General features: G+C 44.6%; 1 protein-coding gene across 1 annotated transcript; it reads left to right on the top strand.

Moving 5' to 3' along the window:
- Window positions 1–300: 300 nt before the first annotated feature.
- On the top strand, window positions 301–25,055 carry SERPINB5 (serpin family B member 5). The gene is made up of 7 exons (XM_039251891.1): window positions 301–1,256; window positions 9,122–9,296; window positions 13,047–13,184; window positions 15,893–16,010; window positions 19,547–19,689; window positions 21,573–21,740; window positions 24,572–25,055. The coding sequence occupies exons 2-7, from the start codon at window positions 9,129–9,131 to the stop codon at window positions 24,962–24,964; spliced, it is 1,128 nt and encodes a 375-aa protein (XP_039107822.1). The 5' UTR covers window positions 301–1,256; window positions 9,122–9,128; the 3' UTR covers window positions 24,965–25,055.
- The last annotated feature ends 407 nt before the right edge of the window (window positions 25,056–25,462 follow it).

Genomic DNA, 25,462 nt, shown 5'->3' with positions numbered 1-25,462 from the left:
GAGGTTAAGCACTTTGTCTAGCCTATGTCAAGCATTGAATGGTATGGTAAGTTTCTAAAATGTGTGACTCTGCCCCTAAACCCACTACAGCTGGGGAGTGTAATTTTTGAGAGGCTTCCTGCCCACATCAACCTCTTATGACCTTCTTACCTCCAATTGCACTTGTGATGCTCCTTTCAGAGTTCAACTCATTTGGTTTATGACTTTGATCCTGGTTAATAATCACCAGGGATTGGGGGAAAGGAAGCTCTCAGTCAAACTTAGTTTAGCAAAATGAGGTGCTCTCACTCATTTAGACAAGCATTTATTGGCTGCATACTGTGTATCAAGTCCATAACAAGTTGGTGTTACAAAAATGAATGGGGCTTGGTGATTCATCACTAAGGTTCTCTATATCTTTATCATTAAGATTCTTGTAGTCAGAAAAGACTGTACAATAAATAGATGCTAAGGGTAAATGAACCATAGGGAATCTTAGGTGAGCACAGTGGAGAAACAAATGGCTGAGTCTCAGGTACTTTCCAGAGAACAGATTTGATAGGATGGGTGTAGGTCCCACTGAAAGAAGGAGCCGCAGGAAGGCAGGAAATCTGGAATGTGCAATGAGTAGGCTCCACAGAGAGCAAAGCTGCGTAATCTTAATCATTGGGAACTTCATCAAGCATTTTCTATCAATTTGGTATTACATACTTTGCTAAGCATTCTTTGCTTAATTCCTATGCCTTCTTCTTTTGTGATCGCCATTCTGTTAAATAGGGAGCACCTCTTTGGCATCTAGCAGAATGAGCTACCCCCGTTTACATGGAAAGGTGGAGGCTAGGGAGCTTTTCGGGCGCCACCCTATTTGAGAACATGAATCATTACGACTGTCACCTATTCCTTTACTTCATATCATATTTCACCTTCCGGTCCCACGTGGCTTACCAGGCCTGCCCTTATGAATGTATGTACGTATTTAGCCCGAGGCAGGATCCACCAAAGCCCTTCCTGCCCCAGCATGTCGGAGGCCTTTGGAGGCTGTGCAGACAACAGCAACTTCAGCCTGAATCATTTTCTTTTCAATCATAGACCAGCTGCCAAGAGGCGTGAGTAAGAGCCGGAGTGCAGGCTGGGAGTGGTCACAGAGGGAGTGGTACCCGCTCGGGGAGCCAGCCCTGCCTCTGCCCCACGGAGGGTTGCTCCTACATCAAGGTCTTTGGGAGGCTCTCGTGTTCCTTTCCCCTGCTGTGCGTTTTCCAGGATAACTGTGACTTCAGGTGAGCAAAGCGCGGGAGCAGGGCCAGCGGTTTCCCTTTTCAGGGAGATTCTTGAAACAAAATAATTATTCGCGCAGATTCAAGGTGGTGAGGCCAGTCGCCATGATGGTTATTGTCAAGGTTAGGCTGTGGGCTGTAGGGCTGCCACAGGGGCAGCACTTTGAGCTCTTGGTGCGTTGGGAACCAGGAATGCCAGGTAGGGAGCAAAATCGCTTAGTGGGATGAAGTCTGAATGTGAAGATGGAACGTGGCTAGGAGGTTTGGGAGGTGGTGGTGGGGAGGCAGCGCAGCAGTGATTTCCGGAGGAGAAAGTATTTCTGAGGATATTTTCAGCCGTGCCTGGGAATTCAGAATGAATTTTGTAACACTAGTTTCAGGAAGGGTGAGGTGCTAAAAACCTGGAGAGACTGCGAAGGCGTTTGAGAGTCTGGCTCACCTACCTGGTTGAATGAGCGTTTAGTTCTTTTTGGCATTTTAAAGCGTCCAGTCACTGTTCACTTACTAGCAACCACGTTCTTCTGGGCGGAGAGTATTCTCTCTCCCTATTTCAGGGTTTCAGGACAGTTGAAACAGTTTACATATTTCAAGTATGTGTTCTTCCTTTTTTTAAAAAAAAAATATTTATTTTTGAGAGAGAGAGCATGTGCCTGTGAAAGCAGAGGAGGGCCAGAGAGAGAAGGAAAGAGAGAATCCCAAGTAGGCTCAATGCCCAGCACAGAGCCTGACATTGGGCTCGAACCCATGGATCATGAGATCATGACCTGAGCTGAAATCAAGAGTCAGGCACTTAACTGACTGAGACCCCCCCCCGCCCCAGGCGTCCCTCCAATGTAAGTTCTTGGGCAACTTTTCAAACGGGCCAGTTCATGGTTTGTTCCTGATAGACACTATGGTTTTTACGGCTTTATTTAAGTGTATCATACTAAAGATCAATTTAACAAACTGGGCTGTTCGGCTGGCTTGTAATCAGATTACACAGAGATCTGCAGAGCTGAGGGGTTTAGCCACACTATGGCTCAGCCCTTTACTTGTGGATGACGAGTGGAGGTTCAGAGCTGAAGTGGTGTCCAAAGTCACAAGGCTTCTAAGTAGGGAGATGAAATAGAATGCAGGCCTTCAAACTCACAGCTTGTGGACTTTTCCACGACTCCACAGGTACCCTTAACTTTTCACCCCTACGTCACCAAAGAGGTTTTGAATAGAATCTGGTGTGTCCCAAGTCTCAGTCCCCACCAGTATTTGCAAGAGTTGGATGGGTTCCTTGATGGGTGGAGAGATGGAAGCCTGCCTGAAGAAAGGCATTCTTCAGATGACTCAGCAGTATATTTCTTTCCTTCCCTAATGCCTTCAATTCTGCCACTTTGATCCCTCTGCTTGACTTTGAAGGTATGCCGTCGATGCAATTTTGGTCATTCTGGTGCGGCAAGCCTGACTCTAGTTTACTGTTAGGCAGCAGTGGGAAGGCTCAGCGGTCAAGATCAGCCTTCTCAACAGAGTATCTGAGCACGGCAGAGGCTCCCCGCCATTGGCAATGAAGCCATTGACCTTATTACTAAAGCTGCGTTATCCCTTCCTGCTGACAAAGCACTTTTCACACACATCTACTCATTTCATGACTTTATTTAATCCTCATGATATTCTTTCACACTGCAGAAACTGCAAGATCTCCTATTTTCTTAATCCGGCTCTGACTTTTTCTTCTCGTGAATGCAGACAGCAGAGATTGGGTTTTTAGGCGTTCTCCACTGCAGTTATTACAGGCAAGGTTTGTCAAGACATTGCCTAGGCACTGGCTATCCCAAATACTTAGAGTTTTTTTTGTTGTTGTTGTTCACCACATTTTTCTTCATCTGTAAACTGAGGCAGGCTAGGCTAAATGATTTCCAAAATCACCTGACACAGTGAAAAATTAGTTGTTAAGGATTGGAAAAGCTATGTACATTGCCACGTGTGTGCATGTGTACTTATGCAGAGAAGAATGGATCTGTTGGTAGAGTGAACTTATCTTGTTCAAATACAGCATGTTTGAGAGGGAAAAGGGTGCTCTTGCTAATGTTAGGACAACAGAGATAAATCAGGACTGTCTCAGGCAAAATGGGGCATATGGCTGACCTGTCCATAAGGCCTTTATCTCATCCAGAATGATCTACAGATGAAAAGTTTACAGCCCATTGGCTTAGATGCATTAAAAACTTTAGGAATCTTGGGGTGCCTGGGTGGCTCAGTCGGTTAAGTGTCTGACTTTGGCTCAGGTTGTGATCTCATGGTTTGTGGGTTCAAGCCCTACATCAGTCTCTGTGCTGACAGCTCAGAGCCCTGGAGCCTGCTTTGGATTCTGTCTCCATTGCTCTTTGCCCCTCCCCTGCTCATCCTCGCACTCTCTTTCTCTCTCTCGAAAATGAATAAACATTAAAAAAATTTTAAAAAAAGAAACTTTAGGAATCGTTATGCAGGGGCCAGTGACCAGCTATAGGTCTAGAAAAGTGAGCACAGTGACCCTGCTTACATCCTAGAACATGTGCCTCTTCTCATTTGGGACTTACCTGCGGTCTCAGAATTGGGTCCGTTCTCTGTGGCACACATTTTGCATGACTAACTCCAACTTAGACTTTAGGACTCATCTTTGGTGGGACTTAGTTGGATGGACTGATTCTGAGGAGACCTCACTAAGATTTTCCTGTGAGTGAGCTGTCTCTCCCAAAGTATTTGTGCCCCATCCAAATGCTGACCGCACCATCATACGTGTCATGCCACATGACAGCTCCTCAGAGGCAGGAACCAAGTGTGTGTTCACCTGTGGCTCCTTAGTGTCTAGCTCGGTGCCTGACACACATTAGGTACTCAGCTCATACTTATTAAATGGGGGCAATATCAAATGAATGACTTACAATGTAAACAGCAGAAAGAGAACAGGAACTTCCTTGAAAATGGGAAAACAAAGTTTTTTGTTGATTTAAAAAAATATGCAAAGTCTCTTGGTATCTCAAAAGGGGGTAATTCAGCCCTTGTAGAATTTTTGGAACTCCGTAGGCCTGCGAGAGAACACATACCAGCAGAGGCACAATTACAGAGAAGGTAGGTGATGAGGTGTGGTCGGAAGTAACCGGCTGGCAGCTGGTGGAAATGAAAGTCCGGTTTTGCCACTTTCACCTCCCTGTGTGGGTGGCCCGGGACAGTCACTTCATCTCTGCCCACTCCCCTTTCCTCACTGTGACATGAAGAGGAGGAGCCAGACTAGATCCTTTCCAACATCTAGCCCCACGTTAAAGGTTTGTGATTTTAGGATATAACACAAACAACAGAGAACTCGCAATAAATTCTTACAACTTTTTGTTTGTTGCATTTGTATTTATGACTTAAATTTCCATCTCACTTTTCTCTGGTTAAAGCAAAAGTGCCTTTTAAACATTTAAGTGACTACAAGATGTAATGTTTCCTACGTTGGAGCTGTAATGGAAATTCTCCTTTTTGTTATAATTGTCAGAAGGTTTTCATGAAAATGACAGAAGTTCTCTCTGTGACCAAGTGAAAAGTAAAACAAAAAAATTGCAGTGATTTTAGCACTCTGAACACAGGTCATTAGACACGTACTTTTATCATTCAGGACTTGCTAACCTCTACTCCTGAACCCATACTTTTTATAGCATTAGCTGTGCAAAATGGTCCATGTAAGACCTGATGCATTTTCCTGGGCTTGTACTGGTAAATTGCTGGGATTTGTTTGCATGTTTTGTCTTACAGCACAGTGAGGTGGCAATCGGCTGTGGCCAAAGTCATCCGTTGGAACTACAGCAGACCAGATCGGCCTTAAGCGTTTTTAGGTCTGCTGGTACTAATCACCAAGCAGGTGATCAGATTTACCATGCACTATCTGATGGATTTCTTGCTTGGTGATTGTTTGCCTCTACAACAATTTTCGCGTACACACATTTTCTGCCTCCTTCGTCAAGCATCAAACAATGTTGCGTTCTCTAGGACCTCAGATATTAAGGCTGTATGACCTTCCCCAGGGCGTGGGAAAATTTTCTGAGAAGGAGCTAGTCAGCACACAGATAAGAAGGCACACCTATTTGGACTCATACACTGAGGCCTTTCATGCAAAGGAACAGACTCTTGAAAGGGAGGGTCTGCCCCTTTGGGAAAGCCTCCGCTGTTAGACCTGTACTGATTTACATTTTTCCATCAGGGACTGGAAATCTAAGCATTGAATTGCAACACGGTGTTAATTATATTGTGTAATCAACTGTACTAAAAACCACCATCATCTTGTACTTGCATAGAACCATTTAGACTAAATTTATCTTCAAATGCTGTAAAGGGTGAATGAATAGTGTTTCATTTGAACAATATGGTAAAATGAACATTTCCTTACCCTTTCATCCACTTCTAGACGTTTGCAGTCAAAATTCCCTTAACAGATTACTCTAAGGCCTTAAATACACAGAGGAGATCACACTTTAAAAGTAAAGTTTGTTATCGATTATGCAAAATTATTCTAATTTCTCTTCTTGGAGGGTAGGAAATACATGCTGGGAAGAACTACTGGTGTTTGTTCAAGCAGAGTTCATATGTTTTCATATTATTATTAACATGATTAGGCTTCAAGTTGTAAAAGCTTTGAGAAGTTTGCAGTAACTTGGGTTTTAGGCTTCTCTCTTGGTGAAGAAATAGCTCACTTAGGCATCTCTTTTTGATGGAGAAATGACTCATGTTGAATTTTAGTTGTTGATGAGCTCAGCACCATCATTGTTAAATTTGCTGCTGGAGAAAGCCAGACTTCATGTCCTGAGAGTCTGTTATGTGAATTCTCCACACCTTTTGTAGAGTTTTTAAAAAATTTCCTCCTGGTGGATGTACTGGTCAAAACACCCTGCATGCTTCCATTTCTGTCTCGTTTCCCTCCATACACCTGATGTTGAGCTACTTTGCCTGGGAGGGCACTGTCATCTGGAGCAGATCCCACTTCAGGGAGAGGAGAAGGTCTGGGGCCCCAAAGAAATGTAAGATTTAAGGTTATCTTGTAGTAGGTTTTTGGAACACGGACCTAAGTTCACTTAACTGTTCTTATTGGGGACATAAAACAAAGGACGAAGAAGTCATTGGAGATGACCAGCAAGCATGAATGGGTCAACAAAACATTTTTTTTTTTTGCTAATGAATTTGCTTTTACAGACTCTAAGATACATTTTAATCTTCTTGAATCCATCCTACATCCAAGCCACGTGTCCCATAAAAGGCAGATTCTGAAAACCAATTTCAAGAGCAGGGGCCCCTTCCTTGGTCTTCTTCTCCCATCTTTGAATTTTGAACTTGTGTTCAGGCATAAGGTACACAAGTGAGATCCTATCCATGCATTGACTCTAACACCTGTTTAGGTCCTGGTGGAAGGAAGCCCTCTGTCTTGAGTCATGATAGTTTGATGCCAGGGAGCAGGTCCTCTCAGAAATATTCCAATGTCAAGTTTGCTCTTTGTGTCTCTGTGTGTGGCCGCACAGTGCCCAATGGCTTTGGGAGATGCTTCAAGACTTGGCCTGTGCATTATCTGCCAGGGATAGTAATATCCTTCTAGGTCCCTTAGAAAATCCTGTCCTGGCTTAGGCAGAGGCTGAACAGTCCATGCAGCTCAGCTCTGGTCAAGAAAGGATTGTCCCTGCCTCTTTCAGTTAGGTGCCTTCAGGCTTGATCAGTAATGACTGGATTGAACAGCTAGGTAGACCATAGGTAGACCGTTTCTTAGAATAGCAGTTCTCAAACTTTGCAATTTCGAGATGCCTTTAAGCTCTTAAAAATTACCGAGGATCCCAAAGAGTTCTTTTTCTTTTTAAATGCTAATTATATCTATCGGTACTTACCGAATTCAAAATTAAAACTGGAGAAATTTTGAAATATTTATTTACTCATTTATTAAAAATAACAGTAATATAACCATTACCTATTAACACGAATAACCTATTTTTATGAAAAACAATTGTTTTCTAAAGGAAAAGGGGTGAGGCGGAAGAGTGACATTGTTTCTTCATTTCTTCAAATCGCTTTAACATTTGGTTTGATAAAAGACACATCACACAGACTTTAGAAAACTCTGCTGCGTATTTGTGACAGATTGACAATGGAAAGAAACAATATCTAAAAATTATGATGAAATTAAGACAATTATTTAATCTCTGTGCACAATAAGGGGCTCGACCTCACGACCCCCGAGATCAAGAGCCGCATGCTCCACCGACTGAGCCAGCCAGCTGCTCCTGAAAGTGGTTTTGACCTCACAGACCCACTGAAAGGGTCTTCGGAACTGCCAGGGGCCTCCGGACATCATTTAGAGAATAAGAATCCTCAGATAGGACTACGTGCCCGCTCACCATTGTCTCCACTTCCCCAGGCCCCATATTTTTAGCTGAAATCATTTTGAAATATTGAATATTTGAAATATTAAATATTTGAAATATTTAGCCCATATTATTTGTTACACTGCTCACATGGCACGGGAGCTGCACATTCCACTTGTCTACATATCTGCCTGCAGAGATTGCAGACTCAGAGGAGGAGGGACTCTGTTGATCCTTATAACCTTTTGTGTAGTGTCTTCCACACTGTAGGTGTGGTACTCACAACAAAAACATTAATAGCTGCATTTGTTGACTACTGCTGTGTTCTGGGTGCCCCCGAAGCATGACTGACTGTATGAGTCTCCTAGAGCGGTTACAACACAGTACCACAAATTGCGTGGCTTAAAACACTAGAAATGTATTCTCCCAGGCTGGAGAGGCCTGAAATCAAGGTATCGGCAGGGCCCTGCTCTCTCTGCAAGCCGTGGGGGAGAGTCTGTTCCATGCTTTTCTCTTAGCTTCTGGTGTTGCCAGTGATCTTTGGTGTTCCTTGGCTTCTAGAAGCGTCCGTTCACTCCCTGCCTCTGTTGTCATGTGGCCTTCTTCCTGGTCTTCACACCATCTTCCCTTTGTGCATGTCTGTCTCCAGTCCTTTCTCCTGCTTTTACAAGGATCTCGGTCATATTGGATTAGGGTCGCCCTAATGACCTCAACTTGGTTAAATCTACAAAGATCTTATTTCCAAATAAGATCACATTCACAGGTACCCAGGAGGGGGACTTCAACATATCTTTTTGGGGGACACAATTCAACCCATAACCCACAACACTTACTAAATATTAAATTGAACCATACAAACTGCTATGATTTGACTGCTTTTCATCTGAAAAAAATGTCAATTTTGTATGGTTTAACCTAAATCTTAATTGAAAAAAAATGGGTAAATAAAACCGACTGAGTTTTAAATTTATTTTAGAGGGAGAGAGAGAGAGAGAGAGAGCGAGCAAGCGAGCGAGCTTGAGTGCGGGCACGTATGCAAGCCAGTGGGGGAGGGGCAGAGAGCGATGGGGACAGAGGATCTGAAGCAGGCTCTGTACTGACAGCAGAGATCCCGATGTGGAGCGCAAACTCACAAACTGTGAGATCATGACCCGAACCAAGGTTTGATGCTCAACCGACTGACCCACCCAGGGTCCCCTAAAACCAACTGATTTTGATCAGTGCTGTCAAATGTTCTGTCTACTTGCTGAGGAAGAGGTGTGACTCCTGAGAATGGCCTCTGGGGCTGAGTAGGCCTGAATTTGGAGACTCTGGGCAGAGCTGGACACACAGAGGATCTCATGTACTTACTCAGACTTTAGGACATTTTCCCAGAGGTTTTTTCACCATAAGCTTTTAAAATTGCATTTACTCAAAGTTCCTTCCTCTCTTCTACCCACGACCATTACTCTGACTAGAATTCAGCTGCATTGGCAGAATGCAGTGGAGAACACCTTAAAGACACTTTAGAAATAACCTCAGCCTTGTGCTTTGCTCCAGGCCCACAATGGACGCTCTACAACTGGCAAATTCAGCTTTTGCAGTTGACCTGTTCAAACAACTGTGTGAAAAGGAGCCAGCGGGCAATGTCCTCTTCTCCCCGATCTGTCTCTCCACCTCTCTGTCACTTGCTCAAGTAGGCACCAAAGGTGACACAGCAAATGAAATTGGACAGGTAAGCTCCCTACCTTGTTTCTGCTTTGGATGGGAACAGACTGATCAGAACACAAAGACAGCGCCCAGGGAAAATGAATGGGGGCTCTTGGAGAAAATTACTCAGGATTGAGAATTATGCCATTTCCCTCACCATCTTAATCTATCTTAAATTTTTAAAAAATGTTTATTTATTTTTGAGAGGGAGAAAGACAGAGCACGAGCAGGGGAGGTACAAAGAGACACGGAGACACAGATCCGGAAGCAGTTTCCAGGCTCTGAACTGTCAGCACACAGCCCAACACGGGACTCGAACTCACAAACCGCGAGATTGTGACCTGAGCCAAAGTCGGACACTTAACCGACTGAGCCACCCAGGCGCCCCTTAATCTATCCTTAAATGTGAAAATTCATTAATCTGTCCTGCAACCCACACTTACAAGTACTATGTTGTAATGGACAACCTGGGGACCTGCTTGCTAGGCAATCACAATATTTATACTAACAAGTGGCCTTTGGTGAGTCTACCTGTTACATTGTAAGAATCAATCAAGATGGTGTTTGCTAAACATGCCACTGCAGATACCCTGTCTAATGGGTGAGATATATTTATGGCATCATGCTTTATTTTAAGATGCAGACTCAACTGCATTCTACTCTTTGATATATTCTACCCATAATATATCCATATTAGATAAATAGATCTACCCTTATGTTGGAATAGAAATAACTTAAAATTTTTTTTCTGCCTTCAAGTAACAAGGATAAAAATTAGAAGATGGGTTGTGCTTCCTTAGGTTTCAGAATACTCCTTGGGACTTGAGTATCCTATTTGAGAAGAATGAACTAAATTGATGTCCCCCCATCTCCCCCGTATATGTATATAGTTATATGTATATGTGTGTGGTGTATTTTTTTTTTTTTTTGAGTCTCTTTCTGGCTATGGTTGACTACCTAGCTTTGTAAAATTCTTAGACCTTCAAATGAGGTGATCTTCCATATTGCTACATTTTCTATGCTCACTCACCTTTATTTTAGTTCATCTATCAACTCACAAACATTTGAAATAAAGGGACGCCTTCTTATATCCATAAATCCCTGCAAAGTGTAACCCACAAAATATTATTTGGGTCAGGATGAAGAATTTACACTTGAAATTGAGTGGGGCTTGGAAAAGAAGCCTCAATTGTGGGAAGAAGAGCTGTCTCTTCTCTGTCCTTGACTACCCCACCCCTCAATTCCTACCCCATTTCGCCTTCCTCATTTCCCACGAGAGAAGGGATGGTCAAGAGACCTTCCCGGTGGTGGGTCTGCTCTCAGTAATAATAATAAAGCTCTTTTCAGTACCTGCAATTGGTCCCCTGGCAATGGTTACCAGGGTTCTTTAATTTTTTGATCTTTTTACCTGTCATTAGGCATGAGAGCTACGTGCTCCCTTGGACCAGCCAGTGTGACGCTGCAGTGCTGAGGCTTTGAGAGTCTTGGGCACAGTGTGCCCATTTAGTGACATTACCTGGGGTGTGGCATCAAAGCAGTTATTATGACTCAGGAGTCAGGAGAGAATCACCTTATGCTGACATCATGTCTTAGGGCGCCATGAAACACAAGAGCCGTTGGGCTATTGGTTGGAATGAAAGCAAAGTTAGGAACAAAATAGAAGGGGCCTCTTCTAGAAGATAGAATTGTAGGGTTTTTTTTTTATGTTTTTTAAATTTATTTCTGAGAAAGAGAGAGAGAGAGAGAAAAGAGAGAGGGAGAGAGGCAGCGTGAGCAGGGGAGGGTCAGAGAGAGAGGGAGACACAGAATCGGAAGCAGGGTCCAGGCTCTGAGCTGTCAGCATAGAGCCCGACGCGGGGCTCAAACCCACGGACCGCGAGATCATGACCTAGCTGAAGTCAGAGCGTTAACCGACTAAGCCTCCCAGGTGCCTCAGCCTCATAGTTTTAAGCGGCTTAGAATATAACTATAAGAATAACTACTAACTGATGAGGGAAACAAAGGCAAGAGACATGTAGCTTAAATTAAATTTCCTTACAGCTTGTGGCCCATGGAACGTGGGCATGAAACATGCAGAGCATGACCTTCCTCACAGACTCCTGGCTGCCTTAGTGTCTTAATGTGTATGTGCCATTGAAAACTAAAAGTAACCTCATCTCAATGGCAGCTAGCCCCGCAAGGTCCTGAGAGCCTTGCTTCACAATTCCTTACAAACTTACTTTATCTCTCTCCTCCCTCCCTCTAAATTTAAAAGTATACGATCAGTCACTCCTCACAACCCCAGTGCAGCAATTTCTGCCCACGGGTCCTGTCCCCGTGCTTATTAAAATGACCTGTTTGCACCAGAAACGTCTCAAGAATTCTTGGCCGTTTGCTTACAAACCCCACTTCATAATTTTGTTGTTAATGTCTCAACTCCATATGATGTTTTAGATGTTTTCTATATAATGTCGGCAGTGATCATAACAGCTCAGAAAAGTAGGTATTCTCAGTCCATTTTACAGAGGGGAAAGGGAGGCTCTGCAGAGCTGGGCAAGATTGCGTTCCTGGTGGGTACGGGCTGGGATTCGAAGGCGAGGCTAGCTGGCTGTAGCCCACCGGGGCTGCCCACCATTTGCGACAGCCGCCTACCACCAGTGATGCATCAGCTCATGGCTGGAGCGACTGCTGGGGCCAGAGAGACCCTGGCTAGAGACCCCTCTATCCCTGAATCTGTTATCTGACTAATGATTGTCTCTCTTGGTACTAATCTCTCTTTTCTTGTGTCTAAATTAGAGAGGAAGGGGCACATGGGTGGCTCAGTCGCTTGAGTGTCTGACTCCTGATTTCCGCTCAGGTCATGATCTTGCAGTTTGTGGGTTCGAGCCCCATGTAGGACTCTGCCCTGACAGCGCAGAGCCTGCTTGGGATTCTCTTTCTCCCCCCGCCTCTCTCTTTCTCTCAAAAATAAATAAATAAATATTAAAAAATAACAAATATTTTGGATAGAAATTGTACCCTGCCTCACTCATTCCCATGTTTAGAAAGCCCTTGCTCTGAGCTCGAGACGCATCATTTTGAAGAAAGGGCAAAATTACCCCCACAGTGGAGTAAAGAGAAGAGTATCGTTAGGGCAGTGTTTCTCAGCTGGGGACGGTCCTCTCCCTGTCACCCAGGGACATTGGCCAGGCCTGGAGACATTTTTGGTTGTCACAAATGGAGGAAGAGGTGCTACTGGCACCTAGTTGGCCAGAAATGCTGCTAAGCATCCTGCAATACCCAGGACTGCACCCCACACCTACCCCCCAAGGTTACCCAGGACTGCACCCTGCACACCTACCCCCCAAGGTTACCCAGGACTGCACCCCACACCTGCCCCCCAAGGTTACCCAGGACTGCACCCCATACCTACCCCCCAAGGTTACCCAGGACTGCACCCCACACCTGCCCCCCAAGGTTACCCAGGACTGCATCCCGCACACCTACCCCCCAAGGTTACCCAGGACTGCACCCCACACCTGCTCCCCAAGGATTGCCCAGGACTGCACCCCCCCCAAGGTTACCCAGGACTGCACCCCACACCTACCCCCCAAGGTTACCCAGGACTGCACCCTGCACCTACCCCCAAGGTTACCCAGCCCCGATGTCAGTGATACTCAGGTTGAGAAGCCTTGCTTTAGGAGGACGGTTGAGCAGGGAGGTTCGGAGCCCACGAGGCAGCTGACAGTGGTCCTGTACCCACTAGAGTGGGAAGAGGCAATGCTTGGTGGGTAATGGGTTGTTTTTCTCTTCACAGGTCCTTCATTTTGAAAATATCAAAGATGTCCCCTTTGGATTTCAAACAGTAACATCGGATGTAAACAAACTCAGTTCCTTTTATTCCCTGAAACTGATCAAACGGCTCTACGTGGACAAGTCTCTGAATCCTTCTACAGTAAGTGGGTTAAAGCAATTTGCACATTTCAGCTTTTTACCAGGAGTGGCACTTTTCACGTGGTTACACCCACCACGTTGTTTTCAGTGAAATCCACTTCTAAGATGCTCATATGTGATTTCAGGCTTATTAAAATAAATCAGTCCTAGTGGGGAGTGTGGGGGTCTCCTGATCAGATGGGGGGCACCAAATGTGGGGTGACCCCATCAGACGGAGGCTGGCCTGGGAGGGAGGTGAAAATTCATGGAGGCAGAACAAAGGAGATAGAAGTTGATTGATACACTGTAGGCAGGACAGCAAAGGAGAGACAGTGTTGGGGGGCTTACTTAAGGGGGTAGGTAAGGGGGTCCAAAAATGTATGGAATTTTCCTTTTTTTTTGATACCTGTGTGCTGGTGTAGGTAAGCCATTGAGTCAGCTAGGGCTTGTGGATATTTTGAGGTGGGTTTTTAAAAAGCAGAGCAAATGGCCTGGATGGACTTTTTAAGTTCTCTTTAAAGTTCCCCACTTCATTTGTTTATGCACACAGTATTCTCCTGATGTTCCTCAAATCAATGAGAAAAATGAATTAACGGTTTTCGTCAGTCACAAATTGGTTTTGTTTGTTTTACTTGGCTGGTCGTGTGGGTATCTATACAAGGTAGCTCTAGGTATTTAATTTCAGCTATTTCTTGAAGGAATCGTATAAAGTATACAGCAGTATCCTTAAATTTGATCCCAGAGTAGATCATAATATTTTTAAAGTCTGTATTTGAAACATGTAGCCAGCATCCTGGACTACTACATAAACCTTCCTTCTCTACTTTAGTAGTAAAGACTTGATTCAGTTTGTGATTGCCTGGTCAAAATTACAAGCTTTCCAAATCTAAAAGGTAGACTGCCAGTTAAATATTTTAGCATAGTTTTACTAATATCTAAAGTAGCTGTTTTTCTGGTTGAGATCTTTTGAGGACATGCATCACTAGATAATTGTTGTAACTTTATTCTTTTAAAGAATTTAATGTTTATTCATTTTTGAGGGAGAGAGAGAGAGAGACAGAGCGTGAATGAAAGAGGGGCAGAGAGACAGGGAGACACAGAGAGACACAGAATCTGAGGCAGGCTCCAGGCTGTGAGCTGTCAGCACAGAGCCTGACACAGGGCTTGAACTTGTGAACCTTGGGATCATGACCTGAGCTGAAATCGGATGCTTAACCGACGGAGCCACCCACACGCCCATGTTGTAACTTTTTTCTTACTGCTTGAAGACGTATATACACAGCCTTTTTTTTTTTTTTTCCCCAACACTCACCTAGAGAATTAAAAAAAAAAAAAATACTGAGATGTGAGCTGGGGTCTGAGCATGGAAACATTTTTGAAAGCTCCTTAGGTGGTCCTTAAGGGGATACTGAATACATTTTGTGCCAGCGGTGAGGACTGTGGAGGTGTCTTAATTCAGTGAGGCTCTGATCTCTGGGACGCCCCGTTCTCTCAGTCAATGGCAACACGCAGTCCCAAGGTTGGGCTACAGCTCACAGGTACAAAGTGGCTGAGGCTGTCTGCTCGGAAGAAATTCAGGGGGTCCTCTGTGCTTAGGACGTTTAATCAGATATGTTTCATTTGGTTGAACTTCCATTCAACATCTTGAATTATTTCAACCAAACTTGGAGTTGAAAGAACTTTTTTAAAAGACTGTTTAAAGAAAGTTTTAAAGTATAAAAAATGTTCAAGTGGATATCACTTGCAATGTACCAGTAACAGAATAAACAAGGGGGTGGGGGCGCTCACTTGCCTCAGAACTACTAGTGTGTTTGTGAAAAGTGCAAATTCCTGACCTCAGGTCACTCAATAGGGATGGGACTTGGGGTTTTGCATTTTTACCAGGCATATGCAATAGAATCCCCACCACGTTCTCTACAGGGCTGGGTTTCAAACTTAAATGTGGGAAGAATAATGGGGGGCGGAGGGGGGATCTTGTTAAAATGCATGTTCTGAGAGTCTGCATTTCTTTTTTTCAAAAAATTTTAAATGTTTACTTATTTTTGAGAGAGAGAGACAGAGCGCCAGAGGAAGGAGGGGCAGAGAGAGAGGGAGACACAGAATCTGAAGCAGGCTCCAGGCTCCTAGCTGTCAGCACAGAGCCCCATGCGGGGCTCAAACCCTTGAGATCATGACCTGAGCCAAAGTTGGATGTTTAATTGACTGAGCTACCCATATGCCCCAAGAATCTGCATTTTAGTGAGATTCCAGATGATACGGGGCTCTTGGTCCTTGAACCATACTTTCAGTGGCAAGAAATCTCTAGCGTCTGTGAATTTCAGTGCCTAGGAGTTTTCTGCTCACAGAGTTCTCTTTTCTGTACATTTCTTCTGTTCTAAGATATATCGATACATAAGTATAAAATATACATTTGAATTATTTCTGTTAGAATTCATATTATAATTGTTGTGGCGTAATGTTTCTTTCTTTCCTCCAAAGCTGCTGCTACATTGAGAGAGGCACTTAATAATAGGTAATTGTCTTAGAACTGGAGAAATGAAACACTTTATAAGAAGCACATTCATTGATTTCCACATGAAGTTTCCATTTACAGTATTTACAGATTTTGAAAGGGTACTCACCCACCTGGATATTTTACAAACCTTAATTTCGTTGGCATTGTGAGAGGACGCAGTGGTTTGACTACGGACTTTAGATGTTTTGTGATTTCATGAGCTGAATGTTTTTCAGGAGTTTGTCAGCTCTACGAAGAGACCCTATGCAAAGGAAATGGAAACCGTTGACTTCAAAGAGAAATTGGAGGAAACGAAAGGTCAGATCAACCAGTCCATCAAGGATCTCACTGACGGCAAGTGTCTTTTACTTACTTAGACCCTGTCTTCTCTTGACTCTTTCTGCTAAGCATAAAACTGAACATCTGGAGGCTCCCTTGGGTGTTTTCAGGAGACAGGCTAAATTCTTGCCCTTCCAGACATTTCAACCACGGGACTGCTGGGCGTGCCCCACATCATCTAACGATGGCAGGAATCACCAGTCCTTCAGGGCCGGTCCACCTCGCTGTACTCCCCAGGGTGCTGATGGGGGGGCCCCCGCTGGAGCCCCAGCCCTGTCTCTAACAGGCGGTGGCTCGGCTTCAGGCAAGTCACCGGCCAGTTTCTCAGTCTGGAGGTGAAGGGCTTGGGCTTTAACTTAATCCCTGCGGCCACCTTCAGCTCAAAAATTCTACAGATTTAAGGAAGAAAGGACAGAAGCTCCTAGGCAATCAAATACTTGTGCAGAAGGAACAAATCAAAGCAAACTGAGTAAGAACCTTGTGCTCAGATCCAGCTCCCCCAGTCGCCGTCTGCCCTCTGCTGGCCTCAGGGTCTCTTCCTCAGCTTCTGGCTGGTCCAACCCCTGGCTCAGTGCTGCCTTCCAGAACATACCCTCCCCGCCACCCCCGTCCACTGTGAGTCCCTGTGAGTCTTCCTCCTCGCTCGAAAGGAGCTGAGCTGAGTGTGAGTCCCAGGCAGGGCCCTGCCTCCCTGCCGGGGGCGTGTTTGTGTTGTACAGGGTGGACTTGCTGGGACAAGCACCTGAGTGTGAAGGACTGACGGCGCAGACGGACCTTGCGGGTGCCGCCGCTGCAGTCCTGGGAGGGACACGCTTCCGGGTAAGGGCGGCGGGAGACGCGCTTCCTGTGCGGGTGGCCAGAGGGTCCTTTCGAGGCACCGACTCGGGAATGACCGCAGCCCACGCTGTGACGGCAGAGTGAGGATGTGGAGGGAGCCTGGGCCGCTCAAGACCTGGATTCAAATTCAGACACTGCCACTTCTTCTTCTTCTTCTTTTTTTTTTTTAACAAATAGTTTATTGTCAAGTTGGTTTCCATATAACACCCAGTGCTCGTCCCCACAAGTCCCTCCTCCATGCCCATCACCTCCTTCCCCTCCCCCCGAACCCCATCTGCCTTCAGTTTTACTCGGCATTTAAGAGTCTCTCATGGTTTGCCTCTCTCCCTTTCCCCCACCATTTTTCCCCTTCTTCTCCCCCATGGTCCTCCGTCAAGTTCCTCCTAATCCTCCTATACGTGCAAACATATATTTGTCCTTCTCTGCCTGACTTATTTCGCTCAGCATCACACCCTCAAGGTCCATCCATGTTGCTACACAGGCCAGATTTCATGGTTTCTCATTGCCACGTAGTATTCCATGGTATAGATAAACCACATCTTCTTGATCCATTCATCTGTTGATGGACACTTAGGTTCTTTCCATGTTTTGGCTGTTGTGGAGAGTGCTGCTATGAACACTGGGGTACATGTGCCCCTATGCATCAGCACTCCTGTGTCCCTTGGGTAAATTCCCAGCAGTGCTATTGCTGGGCCATAGGGGAGTTCTACTGTTAATTTTTTGAGGAACCTCCACACTGTTTTCCAGAGGGGCTGTACCAGTTTACATTCCCACCAACAGGGTAGGAGGGTGCCCGTTTCTCCACATCCTCGCCAGCATCTAGAGTTCTCTGATTTGCTCATTTTAGCCACTCTGACTGGCGTGAGGTGGTATCTCAGTGTGGTTTTGATTTGTATTTCCCTGATGAGGAGGGATGCTGAGCATCGTTTCATGTGTCTGTTGGCCATCTGGATGTCCTCTTTGGAGAAGTGTCTGTTCGTATCTTCTGCCCATTTCTTTACTGGGTTGTTTGTTTTTCGGGTGTGGAGTTTGGTGAGTTCCTTACAGATTTTGGATATTAACCCTTTGTCTGATATGTCATTTGCAACTATCTTTTCCCATTCTGTTGGTTGCCTATTAGTTTTGTGGATTGTTTCCTTTGCCGCAGGCACTGCCACTTTTAACTGAGTTACTTGGATAGGGAACCTCACTTTACTGAACTGTAAAATGGGGCATATGTTACCTCATTAAGTTTTACAGGGATGTTGTGAGGATCAAGCTAGATAACACAGACTAACAAATAATGTATGATAGTGAAGATAATATATGGCAGCCATAGCTATGCATGCCAATGCATGAATATACATACATATATGTCATTGAAATGGCCTTCTTTGACTTCATATGTAAAGAAAAAACTGGTGTAAGTAACACGAGACTAAGCACAATTTAAAATTTTATAAACAAAATGAGGCTCCATTTAAATCGCTGTGTAATTGCTTTGCTTCTAGAATTGCCATATAATTGTATTTTGTGCTACAAGGACCTTTAAAACTTCCTTACAAATTTCAAGTTTTTATGGCAGAAGGTAGCTTAGTGTAAAGTCCTCTGAGTTTAGAATCGGAAATGAGGTTTTAGTTGAAATGACCACCTACTAGCTCCCTTTCTTCTCTGGGCTTTAAGTTCCTTCCTTGGCATGATTACGGATTCAGCACATCATGTAACATTGGCAGGACTGAAAATGCAGGACCCCTTATTAAAAAAGGTATTAGGCGTTTTAAGGTGGTGACAGGGGCGCATCGAGCCAGTACGGGGTCCTGCACGCACACGGCCACAGGTCCACGGAGTGGGTCCTGAGCGGAGATGTGACAATCCGAGGGGTTAGGTCAATGAAATTCCCTCTCAAAACATGTCAGTACTATTCCAATGTGAGGACTTCGTTTTAGGAAGGCATTATCACTCCTGAACTGTGGTGGCTGTGGGGAGCTTGATCTCTGCAGTAATTACAGTGCTGACCTTGACACAAAGAAGTGTCTGCAACAATGTAATCTTTGCATGGGGGAGGGGGGTGGAGGGGAGGGGAGGGAGGGGAGAGGGCATGCCAAGCTGTTTGGTGAAGAGTGCAGCTTGGTCCTATACAGATCTGCTTTCCAGCTTCATGAACAGGGTGGCTGCTCGGCCTCTCTGAGTCCCAGTTTCCTCAAGTATAAAATGGGGGTAATGATCTTGGCCTTACCGTGAAAAGGCTAAAATTACACTTGTGCATTTTCATTCCAGAGCACAGGCATTGGAGTCCGAGAGACTCAGCTTTGAATCCCGAATCCCTCCTTGCTCATGTGTCGTCATGGGCAAGTGACTCAACACCAAGTCTCAGCTTCCTCATCCGTCGAATGGGGAAAAATACATGATACCGTGCATAGGAAATATCTAGCACAGTGCCGAACACAAGGGGTTCAACAGTGGTAGCTCATGTTTTTCTTCCTGTTCTTCCTCTCTTCTCCCCACCTTCTCCTCTGCTTTCTGCCCACCCCACCCCTGCCCCCAGATCTCTTTGGTAAGTCTTCTTGTAGCAAGATGGAAGGAGAGAACCTTATGCGGCGGTCTGGGAGATCGAAACTTGCTTGGGCATCTCCAGCCGTGATTAATTCCCCGGGGAGCGGATGAGTGTGTGGATACCAGATGTGGTTTTGAAGAATAACCCCGTGCCCTCTGTGGTTTCCTACCATTGTTTGCAGGCCGCTTTGAGAACATTTTGTCTGACAGCAGTGTCAGTGACCAGACCAAAATCCTTGTGGTTAATGCTGCCTACTTCATTGGAAAGTGGATGAAGAAATTTCCTGAATCCGAAACCAAAGAATGCCCTTTCAGAATCAACAAGGTATGTAAGGCCGCATGTCAAAGGCTCCCAAGTATAGATCTGAAAAATTATGGACAATTGAGGCATAGGAGGTAGCACGTCTTTCCTGAGACTAGTGGCTGGGAGGTGAGCCGTAGACAAAGAACCGCAATCCACTCTTTTCCAGAATGGTTAGATTGTTTCACTGCTGGTGGGCTCTCCTCTCTGGGGAGGGCTGGCACAGAGAGTTACTAAGGATTTGAAATGTCACCGATCTTTCAGTGTCGCATCTAACCAAGCAATAAAACGCTGCTCAAAGCTGTGTGGGGATCGCCCTCCCTTTGAATGCAGATTTTTCCATTGTTTCTTTTGCATTACTTTTGCCAACCTCTGAACTTTTTCACAGCTGTTACTAAACCTTTCCTCTCTTCCCACAGTGTCTTCTTTAAGGATGGACCAAATTGAGGAAGTTATATTATTATTAAAGGTTTAATATAGTGCCTGTTCGGACAAGGTGAACACAGACACACACACATTTTTTTTGGAAGAGTCTGTATTTGGTCATGTGTTCAGAAGATATGTCTCTCGATTTATATTTCAGAAAACGGAATTACTGCTGATAAATGAAATAGACGCCTGTATTTGGTGGCCACAACTATATGCAAATTCATATGACGAGCACTCTAACTTGATGGAGAGTTTTAGACAAATCTGGAGCTTCTTTAAGAGAAATAAATGGAATAATTAGCAGTAAATTTCAAAAGTAGTGTTTTTCTATCCTAATTCTATTTCTGGTTGTACACAGAAAGGAAGTCTTTAATTGTTTATCGACCAGATATTTAGTGAGCAACTACTATGTGCTGGGATGTATCAAGATAATAAGAAATAGTTTCTGCTTCGACTGTAGTCTAGTTAGCGTGGGGGGTGGGCAGTCATATAAGTAAATATTTCTAACCATGTGACAGGTATTGAAATAGAAGTATTACAAAAAGTAAAATAAGTACAGTTTCGCTCTGCTTGAGAGAGGTGTTGGGGGAAATTCAGTTTACTGTTTGAAGATCCCAGATAAAAGTTTTACTGAACTATTATCCCCCTGGCCTGATATGAAGTTTAAAATCCCCTAAAAGAGATCCAGTTAACAGGCAAATGTCCCGTGGGAGATATATATTGAAATAATAATTACAGTAAATTACTGTCAGTCTCTTACTCTTTAGTATGAGCTAATTTTCCTTCAGAAAATCAGTCATCTAAGTAGCAGAGACACAGTCAGATATTGATGGAGACAGAGCATAGGAAGGGTTCAGGATGCTGCCTGGAGAGAAAAGCCTGAGCACTAAGACTCTTTTGGTGGAGTGTAGAATGCATTGAACTAGAAGTGACTTAAGAGAGAATTTGGTTACTTAATATTCTCATTAAAAATATTATGCGGTATTTTAAGCATATAGAAAATAATAAAACAAACACCAATGTATCCAACAGTAAATTCTGTTAGGAAAAGCTGCCTAAGTAGATATGTGCGTTGCACTCGATTTTACTTTCAAAAGTTCACGAGTTTAAAGAGCTCGTGATTACGAGCATCTAGAAAGATGAAGTCAAAGTTTGCCTATGTTTTCAGCCCTACTCTCTTATTTTCAATATTTTGTATAAGTAAGTACCGTGTTACGTGTAGGTCCTGAACAATATTGGAATTATAAGGTACATGAAAAACTTTTCAGAGGAAGTCATTAGCTCTTCAGGGGACAGTCTGTGATGGTTTGGGTCCGGTACAGTTGGGATCCCAGCAGATGGATTACACTGTAATGGTCTGAAACTATAACAGGAACAAACGTGTGTGTGTGTGTGTGTGTGTGTGTGTGTGTGTGTGTGTGTGTTTATGCTTGTGTAAATTGAAAAGCAAGTGATCCAGACTTCTTCACCTCTTACAGACGGACACCAAACCAGTGCAGATGATGAATATGGAAGCCACGTTCTGTATGGGCAACGTTGATGGTATTAATTGCAAGATCATAGAGCTTCCCTTTCAAAACAAACACCTCAGCATGTTCATTCTGCTCCCCAAGGATGTGGAGGATGAGTCCACGGGCCTGGAGAAGGTGAGGAGGGACGCGGGTGTGCAACACAAAAGTGCTGCCTAGTGTGACAAGGAGACGTGCAGATGGCACTGTGTGTGGTGGTGACACTGCTCTGCCATCCACGTCACTTGCTCAGTCATCTTTGAGGGTTTCGTGGTCCTTTCTGGGCCTTTGTCTTTAGTATTAAAATAGCCAACACGTAGTTGGCACTTGTGATGAGCCCGCGCTGCAAGGTCCCCATGGACGCCCTCTCCTTGACGTCTCACAACAGGCCTGTCTATCTATTAGAAGCTACCACTGTGCTCTTGTTGGGTGAGGGACGTGAGGCACAGCGGGGGAGGTGACCGGCCTATGGTCACATAACTCATCCGTGGCGTGTAGGACCAGAATTTGAGCCCAGGGAGTTGGAATCTGTGTTCTTCATCCAGGCTCAGGTGCCTCTGCATCCGTGTGTTACATTTGTTACTACTGATGAGCTGGTTGACCAGGCGTTATTCAGAAAGTCTGCAGTCTGCTGTCTGGTTCACTTTGTGTTGTACATTCTACGGGCCTTGAAAACCCCTTTTAAAGCATAGACGTATGTGAGGTTTTATTATGCTTCCTCCTTTGTGGACGTTATTAGAGGCACGAGGTGTAAATAACAGTAGAGGTTCCTCTGCTTCGGAAGGATGCTTTAGCTCCCCCTCTGCTCTGCGGCCCCGTCCAGCCTGGGTCCCCTGCTCCCCCGTCAACCCCCGCCTTGGCCCTGCCTTCCCAGCTCCCCTCCACTGGGGCCTCGGCCCTTGGCCAGGGAGAAGGATGGGCTCTTTGAGGACCCCAGAAGTCACCTGCTTCATTTCCAGTCATGCCTCAGTTCCTCCCTGGCTTTTCAGGGGAGGGTCTAAGTCCGTCTCCATCCTACCTGCTGCTTTAATGTTCATTATGCTTTATCCATCACTGGCCTTTGTTATTCTTTTTCTTTAAGGTCTATTTATTTATTTATTTAGAGCTTGAGCAGGGGAGGGGCAGAGAGAGGGAGACAGAGAATCCCAAGCCCTGATGAGGGGCTCAAACCCATGATCAAACCATGAGATCATGACCTGAGCCAAAATCAAGAGTCGGACGCTCAATGGATTGAGCCGCCCAGGTGCCCCTGGCCTTCACTATTCTTTTATTCACTGCACTCTCTCTTTTTCACTCCACTCCATGCCCTGTCTCCTCTGTTATTCAACTGTCTTGCATTTTACCATACTTACATGAAAGACCCTCACACCAATTTTTTTTTTCCTAATTAAAGTACAGAATGGAAGAAACTGATCTCTTGAGTCTCAGAGAAATTCAAGAATACCCATAGTGTTCTTCTCCTGGGGCCACCATAATAAAGTACTACAAGCTGAGTGGCTTACACAAGAATTTAGTCTCTCACAGTTCCAGAGGCTAGAAATCTGAGCTCCGGGTGTTAGTTCCTGCTGAGGGTTGTGAGGGGGACTCTGTTCTATGCCTGCCTCCCTACCCTCCGTCCCCCAGCTTCTGAGACTAGCCGGCAATCTTTGGTGTTCCTTGGCTTATAGATGCGTCACTTCAATCTCTGCCTCTGTCTTCACATAGCTTTCTCCCTGTATGCGTGTGTGTCTGTGTCCAAAGTTTTCTTTTTTATAAGGATACCAGTCATGTTAGGTTAGGGCCCATCCTAATGACTTCATCTTAAGTAACGATACCTATAGGGATTCTGTTTCCCCATAAGGTCACGTTCTAAGGCACTGGGAGTTAGGACTTCAACATAAACATTTATTTTTTTGTGGGAGGAAATACAATTTGACCCATAACACATATATAATGGAGGGGGAAAAAAAGCTTTTTATTTTTCCTTCTGAGGAGTCTTTTTGAGTTATGGATGAATTTTCTTCCCTCTCTTCATTCTCAGATAATAAACGGGCAAACGAATATACCTTTTGGCCCCAAAATTCGAGTTCCTTCTGGCAAGCTTTTGGTTCTAATAATTCGTCATAAACGAAAACAGTAGTCATTGAGTACATGATTATCATAGATGAACAAGAGAATCCAGTGGTACCCCGTCCCACTAAAAACAAAGCAAACAGACTTGCGACCAGTCTGTGATGCTGCCATGTTACTGATTTTGACGGGCATCACGTGAACAACTTCAGTTCGGGGCTGTCTCATGATAATAACTGTCAAGGTACTACTCTTCCCTGTTCACATGTTTCTTCTCCAGCCAGTGGGGAGTTGGGAGGGCAAGGGGCAACTGAAGATTTGCTCAGTGAAGAATTTTCTGACTGAACCATTTCACGTGTCATTCCATATCTCTCACTCTTAAAATAACCAACTGAAATCGATTTATTCATCACCCCCGGTCTTAGCGAATGACCCTAGACAGTTTAAATTCCCATTTAAGAAAAAAGTAATGTTAGATTTGATTGGAGTTACTTTTGATGCCAGGCCAAGTACCTGAATATTCTGGGTTTCCTAGAAGAGAAATTAAAACACGCATTCAAGCAATAGGATGTATAAAACGCTCCTGATTTCATGTTTGTTTTACTGTTATTTATGCAACGTCATCAGCCACGCATTCATTCCTACTCTAGAGCTTGGAAGAAATAGCCTGAGACATTTCGGTGCAAGGGGACCACAGTGGGGGCATGGAGGGGAGGAGTGCACTGCCGGTGGCCGGGGCATCATTGATATGGGAAGCCAGTCCCACACCCAAACTGCAGGGCTGATTCCATTTCTGGTAGCCCATCTGCACTGTTTCAGAACAGGACTCGCAATGGGACTCGCAATTTCCATTGTTAATCAAGCAGGATCTTTCCCATCTGGGGATACAAAAATAATTTCCTCTCCTTATGGTCCTTCAGGTTGAACAACAACTCAACTCAGAGACGCTCTTGCAGTGGACTAATCCCAGCACCATGGCGAACGCCAAAGTCAAACTCTCCATTCCAAAATTTAAGGTGGAAAAGATTGTTGATCCCAAAGCTAGTCTGGAAAATCTAGGGCTGAAAAATGTCTTTAATGAGGATACATCTGATTTCTCTGGAATGTCAGAGACCAAGGGAGTGGCCCTCTCCAATGTTGTTCACAGAACGTACTTAGAAATAACTGAAGATGGCGGGGATTCCATAGAGGTGCCAGGGTCACGAATCCTACAGCACAAGGATGAGTTCAATGCCGACCACCCTTTTATTTACATCGTCAGGCACAACAAAACGCGAAACATCATTTTCTTTGGCAAGTTCTGTTCTCCGTAAGTGGCAAAACCCAGGTTAAGTCCCACCCGACTTTCCTGTAAACTCTGCATCCAAAGAATCACTTTATAAATACAATAAATTGTTAATATTGCTGGATCGGGAAGCAGCTGGTACTTGACACGTGTAGCCCTCATGCTAACAGACCCTTCTTTCCCAATTCTTTCTTTTGTTCTCCCTCCACCTCCTCCCCATAAAACACAAAGCTTTTAATGAAAAGGAGTTACTTTGGAGGAAACAGATGTTTTCATTATCTGTCAGAATGCCTCAGGTAATTGGCAGGAATATAGTCTTCCACAAAGAAAATCCCTGGTGGTGGATCTGGAGGGTTTTAGAGCTTCACCTTTCCTTCACTGGGATACAGAATGTTCCAGACTAAAGAAAGTGGTACATGGGATCCCCAAAACTTTCCCGGTTTCACCGAAACTTGGGCACACGTTCAGGCTACCGTCGGTCTACAGCTCCTTATGCTAAACCGTGGTACCAGTGTTTTCTTCCAAT

The sequence above is a fragment of the Hyaena hyaena genome, unplaced genomic scaffold (assembly GCF_003009895.1).
Source record: "Hyaena hyaena isolate Hyena2069 unplaced genomic scaffold, ASM300989v1 scaffold_399, whole genome shotgun sequence".
Classification (NCBI taxonomy): Eukaryota; Metazoa; Chordata; class Mammalia; order Carnivora; family Hyaenidae; genus Hyaena; species Hyaena hyaena.
The sequence above is the reverse complement of the archived record's forward strand: the minus strand, read 5'-3'. Positions and strand labels throughout refer to the sequence as shown.